Source organism: Lagopus muta, chromosome 9 (genome assembly GCF_023343835.1).
Source record: "Lagopus muta isolate bLagMut1 chromosome 9, bLagMut1 primary, whole genome shotgun sequence".
In the NCBI taxonomy this organism is placed as follows: Eukaryota; Metazoa; Chordata; class Aves; order Galliformes; family Phasianidae; genus Lagopus; species Lagopus muta.
Window position 1 is genome coordinate 11,421,344 of NC_064441.1, and position 15,753 is coordinate 11,437,096.

The 15,753-nt window shown below is 40.4% G+C and overlaps 1 protein-coding gene across 15 annotated transcripts in view; it reads left to right on the forward strand.

Moving 5' to 3' along the window:
* DLG1 (discs large MAGUK scaffold protein 1) overlaps positions 1 to 15,753 on the forward strand; it is a 130,059-nt gene that overhangs the window by 29,810 nt on the left and 84,496 nt on the right. Inside the window, exon 1 of one of the 15 annotated variants that reach the window (XM_048954332.1) lies at positions 8,447 to 8,959. The exons of the other annotated variants lie outside the window; for them this stretch is intronic. Within the exon in view, the coding sequence (XP_048810289.1) occupies positions 8,768 to 8,959 (192 nt within the window). The 5' untranslated portion in view covers positions 8,447 to 8,767. Of the gene's footprint in view, positions 1 to 8,446; positions 8,960 to 15,753 lie in introns of those variants that run through there. 15 annotated transcript variants of the gene reach the window in all.

A 15,753-nucleotide genomic window follows, 5' to 3' on the forward strand; every position in this document is an offset into this window, starting at 1 on the left:
TGCCCTCTACTGTTCTGATATTTTATTTTTCCTCAAGAGGACAATCTGCATTTTAGGGAACTTGGCCCAGCTTTCTCTGCCCACTAAGACTAAAAGTACGAGGAGATGCTTCTGAAAAGTGGCCAAGAGTGAAGAATTATGGTATTAGATTACAGGATGCAGGTTTGCTGATCCCTAAACTCTAAAATCTTGGTTGATACTTTGCATTATTTTGTTTGCCACCAGGAGGAGTGGTCATGGCCCCAAGCCTGCTGATATGCAAGAAGCATTTGAAAAATGCTGTTAATGTATGCTTTAACTCTTAGGTTACCCTTTGTGGAGTCGAGAGCTGGACACTATGGTCCTTGTTGAGCCTTGCCAACTCAGGATGCTCTGTCATCCTGCATTCAAAGTTCTTTGTGCCCTTTCTAATTGAGAGGGTCTATGTTCACTGCAGAAGGCTTCGCTATTTAAACATGTGTACGCACACATAATCTCTGTGCCCCCACCAACCAAACAAAAACTACTTCCCAAAACCAAGTCACTTTCAAGTGATTTTTTAGCAAATTCTTATCAGCCCAGATACAATAATGGACAAGTAAGATGAGTTAGTTTTAAATCAAAAGCAAAATGAGTGTGCCCAAAGGCAAAGCTGAGAAGGGCTCTTTTTTTTTTTTTTTCCTACTCTTTGCTCTTTCCTGTTTAGTTCAGTTTTACCTTGTATTAACTTGAGAGAAATTGGAGAAATGGCTTTTTGTCTGATTTTATAGCAGATATAAGAAGCTTTATACTTCCAAGTACTTTAATATTTTTCCTCAGAGTTACTATTCTGTCAGCGCTGCTTTTCTGATCTAACAGCTTTCCTCCATTTGGTTATGTAAACACTTCTTTGTCTTTTTGGTTAAAGTATGATATTCCAGGTGTTCTAAAGGAAGGCAAGAAAGACCTACATTTGCAATGGATACTAACGTTACAGTAAATTCAAAGATATAATAGGGAGCTATTTTCTGTAGGAACATATTGCATCTTGCTGAAACATTTCACAAAGGAAAGCTCAGTTTTGAAGAACTGTGCCATCAGTTTACCTATAGCTGCTGAAGCTTTACAAGGGCAGGAAATGGGTTCTTCTTGAAGGAGTATGGCTTAGAAACATGGTTATGCAGGGCTGATGAGTGGGATTTAGTCAGAATAATAATTTCTAAGTTTTATTTGTGAAGTGTGAATACAAGTCACTAGTTGCTGAAGTGACACAACACGCCCCAAGCAAAATGACATGACACCCCTCTAGTTGAAGTGGCTAACAGAAGAAATTTCAGGACCTTGGCACAAGGAGATCTCAGTGACCTGGGGAATTGCGTTAGAAGGCAATTCATGAAACTCAGCAAGGAGTTGTGCCAAGTTCTGCAGCAAGTGCAGAGTAAAGCTGTGTACTGGAACTGGGAAGGAACTGGCTGAATAGCAGCTGTGCCAGGGGAATCTGATGGTTCTGGGGGACAGAGAAGCTGAGGAAAAAAAGATGGTACAAGCTGTAAGTAGTTTAGGGTTGAGTTAAATATGGCAGATAATTGGGCATCAGTAGAGCATGTTGGTGCTCAGATTCTCTCCTGCTCTCAGTATGCTATTCTATAATTGAATTAGGGTCTGTTCTCACAAGTTTTAGGCAGTGGGACTGGAGAACTGATTTGTTTGCCTTCTCTGTCTCTGTAGTGGAGGAAAATAAAATAAAAACAAAAAACAAAACACCCTCAAGTCATTGTTAGTATTGTGCAAGCATCTCACCTGCACTGGCTGTGAGTGGCTCTTAGAACCTACTCTGGTGCTACATCAAAACAGTAGAGCAGAAACATGGCAAATTGCTAGCTTTTCTGAATGTTGAGTTGGGGAAGCATGAGCAGCCATTGAAATGAATTTGGAGTAGCATGAGGCTTCACTAGACAAAAGGTATATACAGTTATATTTCCTCTCCTCGATTTTTCACTTTTTTTTTAATCACTCTTGTGCCTCGTTTTTCCAGTGGAGGCACAGATGTTTGGTTAATAGTTTGAGTCACTCAAGAGCAGTTCTGCTTTTGCACAAATCACACAAAAGATACTCCACAATTGAAAACCGCTGCTCCAAAAGGAATTCTTTCAAAAAGGTGGATTAAATGAGTCAGATTCTGAGTAATCCTTCAACAGCTGAGGGATCTTCAGTGCATTATCCATTCTACAATAAACCTTGAGAAAATGTTCTCTCATTCCACACCTTGTCCTACTCCTCCCTCTTCCTCTCCCCCAGCAAAACAAGGGTTTTAGCTGAACAGTGGTTGCGTGTTTGCCATATCAAGGCTTCTCTATTGTATCACTGTGCTGCTTCTGTAAGTAGGCAGGGAGTGGGCAAGAGGTTGCAGGGGACCCAGCTGACCCAAAGGGGTCAAGGAGATGTTCCGTACCTTTTAATGTTGTGCTCAACATAAAACTGGGGAGTTGTTGTTCTGTTGTAGCTGTTGACTGACTGGGCATCAGTCCCACCACCCTGCTCCTGGGAGCTGGTGAGTGATTATCTTTGCATCATTCATTTGTATTTTTTTCCCTGTACTTATTACACTTCCTTCACCTCAAACTTTGTGTATTACTGTTCTTGCCCATCCGATTCTCTCCCTCATTCTTCCAAGTGGAAAGTGAGCAGGTGGTTGGGTGTGGGCCAACCTGCCAGCTAAGGTTGCTCCCACCACAGGCAGTTTCTGAACAGGTTTGATATGTTTGAAGTTATGTAGTATTTCTTGACTTCAGGGATTTCCTAAGTTGTATTCCAATCAGAGTACGGTCTATTCAGAAGAGAGTCACTGTTTTGTTTCTTCCTCACAAAGATGTTACTGATATATTGAAATTCCCTATATTGTAAGCAGTGTCTTTAATCAAGGAGATCAAATAGATTTCCATCTAACAGGAAGAAAAAGGCCATAGTGTTTCTATGTGCTGTATTTACTTCCTTATTATTGGATTAAATTTGGAGTTTGCAAAAGGATCCATTTTCAGTCCTACCTTGTTACAAAGATTTCTCTTTTTTTTTTTTTTTTTTTTTTTTTTTTGTTTCTAAGTAGGATGGAATAACACTGAGTTATGGATTCCATAGCAGCACTACTAGTCAGTCCTGTAGCCTCTAATTCTCAAGAACATCTTGGGTAGAAACCAAAAATATGAAGGCATGCTCCAGGAAGGTTAAATTTGTTTGAAAATATCAGGAGGAAGTGGAAAAGGTTCTTCTCTGGGCCTTTGAAATTCTGAAGCGTGAGCTTCTGAGGGCCTATAACTGCCACGTAAAGCATGATTTCCTGTAACTTTTGTCAAGGTGTGCTTTTTTTATGGGAGGAGAGTGAAGTACTATTTCTGAATGCTCCTCAGTCCATCAGTGCAGCTCATGTCTTGCAGCCTGATTATTTTTGCATATAAATAGCATATAATTGCAGACACTTCTGGGTTCTTTATCTGATGTGACATGAGATTTTTCTTTTCTTTTTTTTTTTTTTTTTTTTGTACTGAAGAGAACTCTAAAAACAAGTTTATCATAAAATGCTCATGCAGATGATCAATGAGTGGGGAAGGAAAGTATTCTTATGTGTGTTTTGGGTTGACTTATCAAGGCTTCTGAAGGACCTCATCGAAGTGATGTCCCAGATCTGTCTTCCACTGAACAATTTCAGACTTGGAATACACTGGGAGAAAATCACTGAAAAACATCAATTCATTGGAGCTGTTCTGGGCTTAAGTGCCACTGCAGGGCAAATTTAAAAAAAAGCTGGTGCTATTAATGAAATTTCTCTTTCCAAAATAGCGTTTCACCCTCCTCCTGAAGTTAATGGGGCTGTGTTACTCAAGATTTTGGGAACCGAAGAGACAGGTCAATGTCTTATTCTGCCAGGAATTATCTTTCCATTGTTGATTTATGTGTTTTATCAAAACAATGCAGAGGATTCTTTTTTTTTTTTTTTTTTTTATTTAATGCATATTCAGCCATGTTTATTTTGGGCGTATGTGGGTCAGGTTGGATGGGCATTGCAAATTTTGTGCATGAGAGTGTGTGAAGCTCCTTAAGAAGGGCAGATGCACGTCAGTGTTCTAAACTGAAGGTGGTCACAGTGGCTGTATTTTAACTCCTGCAGATGTGTTTACATGGCAAGCTGTCAAAAAGGTTCTTCTGAGATAGAAATAGCTGCTGAAGTTAACTTTTCAAGAGCAATGGATCTTCAGGCCATGGTGTTCTCAATAAGTAAATCCCTTTGCCTAAAAGCACCATGCAGGTGATTTTTCTGGCAGTGTAGTGAATGCAGAAACAAACTCCATTTCTTGACTGCTTCCTCAAAATCATTTGAACAGTCATTTTGCATTTTGGGGAGTAACAATAGCAAAGCCAAAGAGCTTCATGGATGCAGTTAGCGCCAAACATTGGCGCTTATGAAGCTAGTGTTCAAATTTCATTTCACCTTACAGAAATTGCTTATGGAATTACTGCTCCTTGAGTGAAGGATAGAGTTACAACCATTGCTTTAGAGCTCTCTGTTAGTATGAGGTAATCTTAAACCAGTATCATAGCTTCCGTACATGAACTAATTTTGGAGTTCTGTGTATTCTTTCAATATCTATATGTGCTAAGATTATGAGGAAAAGAGATTAAAATAAGTTTATTGGATTTAATTCATTTGAATGCTAAAAGGTATCTTATTTTTTATTGGGTTATGCTAAGTATCCTGGAGGTGTACAAGTTCAAGGTGTACTTGAGGGGAAAAGGAACCTCAACTAGAATCCCACCAGCCTGGCAGGTGCCTGCAGTAATACTTGGGGGACATTTAATGCAATATGAAGGTTAGTATGGTCTTTGTCCCTTTGGTTTGGCATTCTGACTAAGTGATGTGTTTGCCAAATTAGACCTGCACTTTTTCATGCTATTTAAAAACTCCAGGTCATCTTATGAGGTTGTTGATTCCTTACCTATATTGTATGAGAGTATGGGTGCAACACATGGATTGATGAAACAGGTACAAGCGCATGCAGTCAGTCCAGAATTGTGGGTAAATGCTCAACAGGAATATTAGGCTCCTGAAGGGATTGTAGCGCTTTCCTGATACTACATAACTCTTGATTCTCCTATCTCAAGGACTCTTGGAAATAACAGCTTTCTTATTTTATGATAATAACAATTACTTTTGCTTGCTAATTAAAGTTCTTAATGACGTTGGTATTTTTACTGAACATGTGGGAGTCATCAATGAAGATTTATGTTACTGCTGAGTAAACATTTGAAAGAAACTTGAAATAAAGCAATTCATTTTTTATGTAGTCTTTTCATAAGCATGAAAGGTCGTTTCAGTGGTATCACTTCCGAGTAAATATCAGTTTTTAAAAGCTTTGAGTTTGTTTCCTCAGAAATTTTTAAATATAAAACTATATTTTATGATTTTCACATTTTTATGGGATCAGGTGGAATCCTCCTGTGCAGGGAGAGAGTTTAAATCTGTGTTCTTCTATGTTCAATGAATACAGATTTCTTCTTGTCCTTACAAATAGCAGCATTAGAAAGAAGTGGTGATGCTTTGTTTTGCAGTCTTCCCTTTTAAAAATTGTTTTGGATCATCAGGATGGAAACTAAAGGCTCAGACTGAAGGAGCTCAGGATTGGTCCTCTAAATTTGGAAAGAATATTGTTAAATAAGGAGTTAAGGCTGCATTCTCAACAATGGCTTCATGTGTTAATTGATTGTTTTTTGTCCTTTGAAATGTTTATCTAACTTCCAGTTGCAGTCAGAACAGTAGTTGCACAGGGAGGTGAAGAGTTCAAAAGTAGATGTGAGATATTGTGAGTACTGGTGTTTGTATGATTTTGTTCAGATCTCTGGAAGCTTTATGTTCACAGCTGCATATTTAAGGTGCCTTGAAGTGCAAATAATTGTTTTGAGCAAGTGAAACCATTGCTATTAAATTTTGGGATTTAGTTGACAAACTATACCTAAACATCACAAATTTTAGTATTTTATTTTTAAGTTTGTGTGACAAAATGTGGTTTGTGTAAAGAGCAAGGCAGTTTTGTCATATAACCAATTTGTTTGCCTAGAGCTGTGAAGACATGGCTGAAAGATTCAGATGTTATGTGGTCTTCATCAACAATGTAGATGTAATTGCCTGAAGTTACTTAAGCTTTTTCTTCTTTCATGTCTTACTGACCGAATCCTTTGTGGATGTGTAGACTGTGTTTTCCACTTATTGATTCTTCTATGCCCATGGCACATTAGAGCTTATTTTTTCTGTATTACAAAAGCTATTTGTGCAACACTCCAGTTGCTTTTCCTCTTTGACTTTGTCATGAAATTGCCATGCATTTGGCCGTGTATTTCATTAGAATACTGTTGCAATACGACTGGAACTACGGAAGCAAAATAGACTGTGTACAGAAAAGGTTGCGTTGTGGTATAGCAACAGTCTTGTGTTCTTTGTGGAATGGGCAGTGCTTTACTGTTTTCTTTTCCCTTGTGCATTTTTTCCCTTTCTCGTGTGTGATGTTTATACTTATCACTGCATGCGCGTTGCCCTAGTTCTTCAGACAAGAGATTGTATGCTGTGACCCCCAGCCACCTGAAGGGAAATAGAGGGCTTTTCTAGATTCCTCACTGATTCTATTATGCTCAAGACTGCCCTTAGATTTAAGTGTATATGCAAGAGAAGCTTAACCCACACGTGTACACACAGAAGATGTATCTGTGTGTGCATGTAACGTATTTTCTTGTTCCACTTAGGAATTTTCTTTGGCTTGCTACTGTTGCTGCCCATGATGCAGATGACCTACTGTAGTAAGCAATGCCTCAGGTTTTTTGGTGAGCAAGTGTAGGTCATAGCAAGTGCTGGAAAGAAAGTTGTGCTTGTTAGTGTAGCATCTTCTGCCAAGGAGGAGGACCTCATGCAAATGAAACTCATTTTGGGTTTATTGTGGGCGGAGTTGCACATTTTTCTCTAGACATTTTGCCTTAGTTTTCATCAGTCTGCACATTTATTAAGATAACTGTCTACAGTATAATTCGTGAAGCTCCTTGTTTCTGAGCTGTAAGTGTGGATGTCCATTTTTCATTACATTATACTTGTTACTCATCAGGTAAAGTAGGTGAAGTAAAAGATGACAGCAGGTTGCTTGAGACTTCAACTTAGGTGAACAGTCACAACCAAAAGGAGGAGTACAAACTTCTGTGAGAGTGTTCAATGCTTGCTTTTTAAAAAAAAATATTATTCAGCACAATTTAAAATTGTATGGCTTATAGTTATTGAATTGATTTTATTTTTTGTGAAGGTTTTTCAGCTTTTGGGAGAGAAATCAAATAGAATGTGCTATCTATAATATCAGGTTAAAATACAGAAATATATTAAAATTCTGCACAGAGTCTGCTTCTGGGGAAAAGGGGGGGGGGAAGAATTGAGTCTTTATAGGTTGTGATAAGAAAACCAACACCTCAATAACCAGTTTTTATAAATGTCTTATACAATAAATAATAAAGATCTTAAGGAGACTGTGACTGTATTTACTTCAGTTCTAAGGAAAGAACTTTTATTTAAAAACTTTTTTTTTTTTTTAAATATTCACTTGTACCATTGCTTGTAATGAAATACTTTACTGAGAGTGGCTCATAACCAAATTGATGGATACACCAAATTATTCCTGATTTCCTAAAGACAGCGGGGGGGGGGGGGGGGAGGGAATTGTAGCTTCTGATTTCTGAGTCAGAGAGACATGGCTGACCTCTTTTCAGTGGTCTGTGGGGATAGGGCAAAGGGAAACAGCCATGAACTGGAGCATAGGAAGTTTTGCACCAATATGCAGAGGAACTTCACAGTGAGGTGACGGAGCACTGGAACAGGCTGCCCAGGGATGCTGTGGATTCTCCTTCTCTGGAGATGTTCAAGACCTGCTTGGACACTTCCCTGTGCAGCCTGCTGTAGCGGGCCTGCTTTGCAGGGGGGTTGGACTTGATGATCTCTGGAGGTCCCTTCCAGCCCCTACAGATCTGTGATTCTGTATTTCATTGTATTGAAGCTGGAGAATATTTGTATCTTTCTGTTGCTGTTTAATTGCTTTTGTAGACCACTAGGAGTTTTACTCAGCAGTTAATGTTTCTTAGCGTTTCATTAACCTTGAATTTTTAATGCTGGAAAATGAGGATTAAATATCCCATAGCCATTCATTCCACGGTCTGCTGAGAGCTCCTTGACAAAGCTGTGCAAACTGCAGATCAGCAAATACCCTGCTGCTAAGCTTACAACTTCCCCGGTTTTATAATTGCGCACATCTGATTTTAAAGTGGGTTTTCACATGCTCATTGGTGCAGTGCGAAAGCACCTTGCGGGAAGCTGGGGCTGATCTCCGGCGGGCCGTGCGGCGAGTCCCTCACTGCAACATCTTGCCCCTCCCCTAAGCAACCAGCGCGCACCGAGCCGAGCATCGTGGCTCTGCTGGAGTTGCTCCTGTTTTCATGGAGGAGGAGATGGCAGACCTTGCACTGCAGCAGGTGGAGCAGCCGCGGTGGATCTAACCCCGGGGGCTGGTGCGAGGATCCGAGTGCTCCTTGGGGCTGCCGTACAGTTGTCGCTCCAGGCTGACGCTAATGTAATTACATGTAAAGCTGACTCGAACGTTTTTAAAAATGGACACGGGATTTTTTTGTTTGCTTTTTTTAAGATCTGGTTTCTAACATGGAGCAATTTTTTTTTTCCTGAAGGATTCAAGCTGTTTTATATAAAGGCTTATTTCTGAACACTATGGACTTAGAATAAATGTCAAAGACAGGCAGCAAGCAGCGCTTACAGAGGCATTTTTCTGGAATCTCAGTCGTGGATCGATTGAAGTGCACAGGGTCTGAAAAAATGTCTCCTAGCATAAAAAACTTGGATTGTTTTTCTCCGATGCTATGCCACTGTAAAGTAGCATGTACCAACAACACAATATCTTTAATGTTTGGATGTAAGGTGGGTCTATAATAGGACTTTCCCGGAAATGTAAGCTGGATTTAATAGGCTGTGAATGATTGCCAGGATGTGTAATGTGGCTGTACCTTATTTCCGTTTAAATAGTGTGTATTTTGTTCTGTGTGTTACTCGGTTTTTGGGGCTCTTGGTGATTCTGACTGAAGTAATGAATTATCGTGGCTACTCTTTAAAGATCCCTTTGAACAGCATTTTGAATTTACTGAATGCTGCATGTGAAATGTCGTCATTCCCCATTAATCAGCATTAATCATCGTGTAATCAGTTTATGGCACTTGGCTTTCATTTTCTTCAGCTGTGGAGAATTAAATACACGGGAGACTTGCACCGAGATGTGGGGCTGGAAATGCCTCCTGACATCATATTGATAGAAGCAATCGTTAGTGGCAGGTTTGGGTTTAACGGTGCCTGGGGGCATTTAGTCATTTTAGGACTCCATCAACTGTTTGGATTTTAGAGTAATAAAATGTATAATTTCCTAATTCACAGAATAGGAAGCAATGTATTCAGTGCTGTTTAAAGTGCTTTTTCCAGTGAAATTAACACACAAATTGAGGGATGTGTGAGAACCTAGCTGCTGGAAAGCCCCTCTAATTTTAGCGTATGTGAAGTTGCTTTTCAGACTGAGATTCAGCACTCTTTGTCTCCAGAAGTTATTTTGCACGTTCAGTGTTTCCAAGTTGGTGTTCGTTGTTCTGAACACACACAAGGAAAAACGGAACTGATTTTTATAAATTAGGAGCAGATGTGCCTATACATATGTGCACACTTATAAATAATATGTATGTGTTGATGCTGAAGAAACGCCATGAGTTTGGGAAGGAAGGGTCTGATTTTTGTTTTCTTGTGGCCCTTCTGATTCTGTGAATGATTTTTGTGGGGCTCCAAGCTGAATCCTTATTCCGTAGCAGGAATTTGCCGTGTTTTGTATCTGTTTGTCTTTCATGTGCCCCGAGCATTTTTCAGTCATAAATGTGTGTATATTGATCGATGCAGGTTGGAAGCTATTGGCTATAAAATCAAGATTTCTATCATTCTTTGTGGAACTGCGCATCTCCTTCTCATTTATAACAGTAAACTTGTGAAGAAAGCCCTAGGATGAAAATAGAATTGAGTTTTGCTGGTTATGCTGTAGCTAAGAGATGCCGGTCCCTTTAAGAGCAAACTAAAAATACCCAGCGAATATCCAGAATCCACTTTAGGCGTTTTGTGCCGGATTTGAGTGACAGCGCGCTTCGTGCTGCGCTCGCACGTCAGCGGCCTGTCTGGTGCATGTGGGTCTGGCCAGGCCTGGCACCCTGCACCCTGTGGGGCGACTGCAGGGCCCCAGCCTGGCCCATGGGCACAGGGCAGCCCGAAGGGCAGGCGTGGTGCTGGCGCCTCTGCCCAGAGCTGTACAGGAGTGTGTCCTGCAGGCTAATAGTTTCTCAAGTATGGTTGAGCAGTGTTGTACTTGAAAATGTTTTGTTAGGCTATAATGCATGGGCTTTAACTATAGCTAAATAAACTTGCTGTTCAGCTTGTGGAAGAGAAGGCTCTGGGGGATCTCATCGATGTCTATAAATACCTGAACGGGGGGTGTGAAGAAGGCAGAGTCAGCTTTGGCTCTGTGGTGCCCAGCATCAGGACAAGAGGCCATGGGCACAAGCCGGCACACCGGAGATTCCCTGAGAACATTCAGCAGCACTCAGTGCTCAGCCACCCACACAGCACTGGCACAGGGATCAGGGAGGTATGGGGACTCCTCCTTGGAGGTCTTCCAAAGCCGCTTGGGCATCTGCTGTAGGCGGTCCTTCTGGGACGAGGGCTGGGCAGAGGGATGCAGACATGCTGCCCACCTCAGCCCTCCTGTGCTTCTGCGAGCACACATCGCAGTTAACGCAGAGCCAGTGCTCTGTGCTTTGCAAACCCCCAGTGAACTGAAGATGAAGTTTGAGTAACTGTGACCTGCTGGTAGTGCAGAGGGATTTGGCACTTCTAATTTTTTTTTTTTTTTTGAAGGAATGTTGCAAGGTTGTACTGTACTGAAATACCATTGTGATATCAGAAAAATCCCTTTTGAGTAAGGAAAATCAAAGAGGCAATACTTGTGAAAATGTGAAATAATAATACAGTACTTTACGTCAACAAATAATCCATCTCATGCAAGATGTTCTACGAAACAGTGTTTTCTATTTTCCATAGAAAATAGGTAGTTTTTTGTTTTTTTTTTTTTGTTTTTTTTTTTACTGTGTAGGAAAAGACCATTGGCAATCTAACTGCGCCTTGTTTGGTCTCCTTTCCTTGGCATTCTGGTACAGGTGAATCTCTTCACTACATGTGCATCTTCAAGTATCTTATCATTTCTGAATATCCATGACATGAAGCAATGCATAAATGTTTGCGTTAACACTGTATTTTTGCATATGGTGGAACATTGTGACCTAATTAGCATGTTACATCGGTTTTGCTCAAGATACAACGTCAAACTGAAGAGGAAAATGAATTCCAAATATGAAAGGCAGCTCCCCATGTCTGTATGCTTGAAATGCCTTCGTTTTTTCTCTCAGCAGTAGTTATTAAAAGAAAACTCAGTGCTTCTATTTTGAGAGAGAAGGGATTAGTTATTCGAAGTCCTGAACATGTGCTTAAAAAATGTATCTGTTCTGTTCTACTGTTTCAAATCGTTTATTTTATCATATATTAAGACCTAAAATGTAAATAATTCCCAATGTCTCAGGTTGTGATCAGTGAAGAAGTTTTGAGAATACACACTGATCTGCTTCAGTTCCACTACTGAAGTTTCTTTTGCTGCAGGCTTTCAGCTTTTCACTGAGTTGCTGTTCACCTTCAGTGAGACTTCATTTGGTTTTTACAGTCTGCCCAGCTGTCAGAAATGAGAAGTTTTCAAGGTGACTTGCATTCTGCAATAGCTGAGCATGCTTCTTGTTTTGTATCCTTTCCTTTTTCTCAGTGAGAAAGCACTGTGTTTTCCTGACCGTTTTCTCCTGGCTTAGCACCTCCACCAGGCTGCAGGTTACTCTCAGAGATATGCTAGCATCTTAATGACTTTGTTTTAGCATGATTATGGCAAATCTGGCTGTGGTGTTGCTTTTGATGCTGCAGTTATTGGAGTGTATTTTCTGCTGATTGGTACCTTCAAGTCAGAGTTAGGAAGGCTGTTTTTTTTGAGAGGGAGATATGGGGATAACTGCTGTTGTTTAGATTTTCCTTCTACCTTCTTTTGACTTGCTTCATTGTAGTTCTTTTGTGCAGGAGAGGAGATGCTGAATGTAAAGGAGTGTTTCCCAACAACTCTGTTTGCTGGCATGGCCTTCTGATGGGTCCCTTCAGGTCAGGCTTCAGTTCTGAAGTGGAGCAGTGACTGAATAGGGACAAGTATACACATTTGGGTCATCATGAGGAAATGGTTTAAATCCATGTTGCTTTTTTATGCTGTCTGTTCATGCTGCAGTGGAGATATTTGACCCTGTGAACTTCTATGTATTTATCACATTGAAGCAATTGTATCTCCTTTTTTAAGTCCTCAATTATTCTCAATCTTTTTCAAAGTATTGATTGGACTTGTACAATTTTTTGTACAATCCCCAATATTGATTGGGGAAAATGAAAACCAGCCTTGACACAGCTGTGTAAATCAGGCTGCATGTTTTTCTGGGTTTTGTTTGTTATTTTTATTTGTAGCATTGCATTGACTTGGGAATCACGTTGTAGCATGAATGAGGAGCATTAAAGCTGTGGGAGAAGGGGAATACAAGAAAGAAGACTGGCAGTATTTTTTTTTTAGGCACCTTATCACTCTTATTCTAATATTAAAGCTGCTGTAGCACTGATTTTTTGTGTGCACGTGTTCAGAAGTTGTATTGCTGTGCTTTCAAATTTGTTTCTGTGTAAGACATCGGATTAATGTGTACTTCTGATATAGGTTGGGCTTTGATACACGTCCCCTCCTGAAGAGAAGTGTAGTTGCTGCTGTCTTATATTTTGTCATCAAATTATCTGGTAGTTGAGGGTGTTCTTGCAAGATTAATTTTCAGTCCATGAACATGGCATTCTGTATGGCTTGAATCTGTAGATTAACAGAATTGCATGCTGTTGTGGATGTGGGTCACCAGTTTAAGGCATGGGATTGTTTGGGAGTTCTTAATTTTCTTTTGGTTGTCTTTCAGCAAGACCTCTCATTAGGGTAACTTCTTAAAAATATAAAACCACAGCTTAATTATCTCTGGGGAGTAGATTATGTATGAATTTGTTGAAATACCTTCCTTCTCAAGTACAGTATTTCCTGAAGCTTTTCTGTGCTTTTTCTGTGAACAGATGATCTGTATTCTGAAAAACAGTGCTACAAGATGTCCACAAAATCCTTGTTTATCCTGTGTGTTTTGCAGATACTGTGTTCGTTTTTATTTTTAACTCTGCTAGGCTTGTGAATTTAGGCAGGGAGGCTGCAGGCTTGAGCACTCAGCATAATGAATGATTTTACTGTGGTGAATATGGAGCAACTTCTGGTCTCATATAAAGTAGCACAGGTTTATTAAAGTTAATGGTTACTTCAGCAGTTTACATCAGCAAATTATTTAATCAGTGAGTTTTGAACTGTGAATAAATACTATAAAGTGTGCAATCTGTTTTGAATAAATCTTGTTAACCGTGTTACATCCAAAGAGAAATGTTTGGATTTCATCTTAGCATACATATAAATCTGCAGCTGAATTCTCTGGGGGGCAGTATCTGTCAGAAATGTGCATTAAATGTTCAGCACTTGCAGTTTTTTTTCACTGTGAAATTCTGATGATAAACTAGAATAGTCCATAAAGCTTCTTGAAAAAAAAAAAAAAAAAGTAATGATAAAAACAATAGAGTAAAGGCTTGGCTACTATCTGAGTGGTGTGGGAAACTTTCTAGATGTGCTGTCAGCAAATTCAGAGCTGCTTTGCCACGCTTGGCCTAATTCCTTCCTTTGATCTATCTGCCTTGCCCATTCCTTGGCTGGTTCTTCTATGTTGGGGTCTCCTGGTGCCTGGGTTGGGCAAACGACTGCCTTATTTTAGCTGTAAGCAGAGAAGTGGTCTTTGCCTAGCTGCTGTGAGATGGGTTGGTCCTGCTCCCTTCCTCCCTTTCTCCTTGTGCTGCCATCAGTGCATGTTTCATCTGGTGAGCCACTTCAGGGAATTAAAACTCTAGCAGGTGAATGTTGCTGGAACAGGGAACGGATGCTGCTGGCTCAGCTGCTGAACCTGCTCCCATTAATCCAGGTGTGTGGTGGAAACAAGGGACAGCAAGATGTGGTTGCAGAGCAGCACGGGGAGAGTCCAGAGGGCCCTGCTGCTTTGCACAGCCACTGCCTGTTGGATCACAAGGCTGTACAGTGAAAATGCGCCTTTTGGCTCATGTGGGGTTTAGGTTATATGGGATTTAGATTCAAGTCTGACAGCAGCATTAACCTGAGTGAAGGAGATGAGCGAATTCCTGTTCCAGTGGTGGCAGCTCCTGGAGAAGGAAGGAATGGGCAGTTGGGGATGGCACAGTTTGAGCAGGCTGGTTCCCCTGAGTGCTCCGTGTCCATCAGGAGGCCTGGCAGTTCCGGAGGTGATGTGCAGTAGCAGAGTAGTACCAAATACTTCCACTTCTCTGGAGTGCTAGGTGTTAAAAGAATGTCTGCTTCACTGGAAGTTGAAACACTTTGTTCTAAAGTGTTTCATGCAAAGGACAGCAGTAACCTTGAACATCACATCAAAATCCAGTTTATATGTCATGTTTATGATGCTTTTCTGAGAAGTTTATTTCTCTCATCGCTGCATGGCAGAATCCTTACCACAACACTTGTTTTTAAAGTGAATTGTAATGCACATAGGCTTGTTAAAGCTTCGTATGTAACATATTGTTATGAGTAGATGTGTTCCTTAATGAAATCTAGAGCGTGTTTGCTCTCAGTGTCTACATCCCTGTTTCTGATAAATGTGTCTGGTTTCAGGAAAAAAGCCAAGTAGTTCTGTGCTTTGACACAAAGTATTTACTTTTTTTTTTGTAAAGTAACCTGGTTTTGATTCACTTGCCTTCAGTTTATCAATTTTGATTTTAAACTTGACTGATCCCCTTGTAGCTTTGAACAGGATTTTGTCTGATCTGACTTGTGAAGTTGATTCACTTTTAGGTCCTATCTTCCCATATTTTCACAGCATGTGGACTAGCAGGATCTTGAGGGGTCATAAGTTCCAGTCACCCTAGAAATGAGTGGCTTAAGCATTAAGGGGTTGGTAACTGATGCACCTTCTCAAGTGGATTCTTAATAGTTTGTCCTGCAGAACGCGTAACTTTGTAATACTGCTTTACTCTCTTATGAAGGGCAATAATATGCATGGATGACCGAGCATGCCTCGGAATTGGTTGAGACTGGAAAGTTGAATCTGAGGTTCTTCTTTAAGCACATTTATAATGTGAGCATGTGTTCGGAGCTGCTGGATGAGCAGTTAACCTGCAACCCTGAGAACAGGTGAATATTATGGCCCTGTGTGTCCCCAGCTTCATTCATAGCTTCTAGCAGGAGTCCGCTGTAGTGGCTATAGAACTGTCTGGCTAGAATGCATCCCTGGTGGATAAATAAATAGGGTCTGGTTTTTAAAATTGAATGAAAAATTAATAACATTGACTGAGTAATGTCTTGTGTTCGTGTGGAGGCTTCTGTGTTGCAGAAGCTTACTCTGTTTCATAGTAAAACCACATATTCTAGCTTCAGGCAGAGTTAGGAGCAGTGAATTGCTGTGTTGATACCTGGT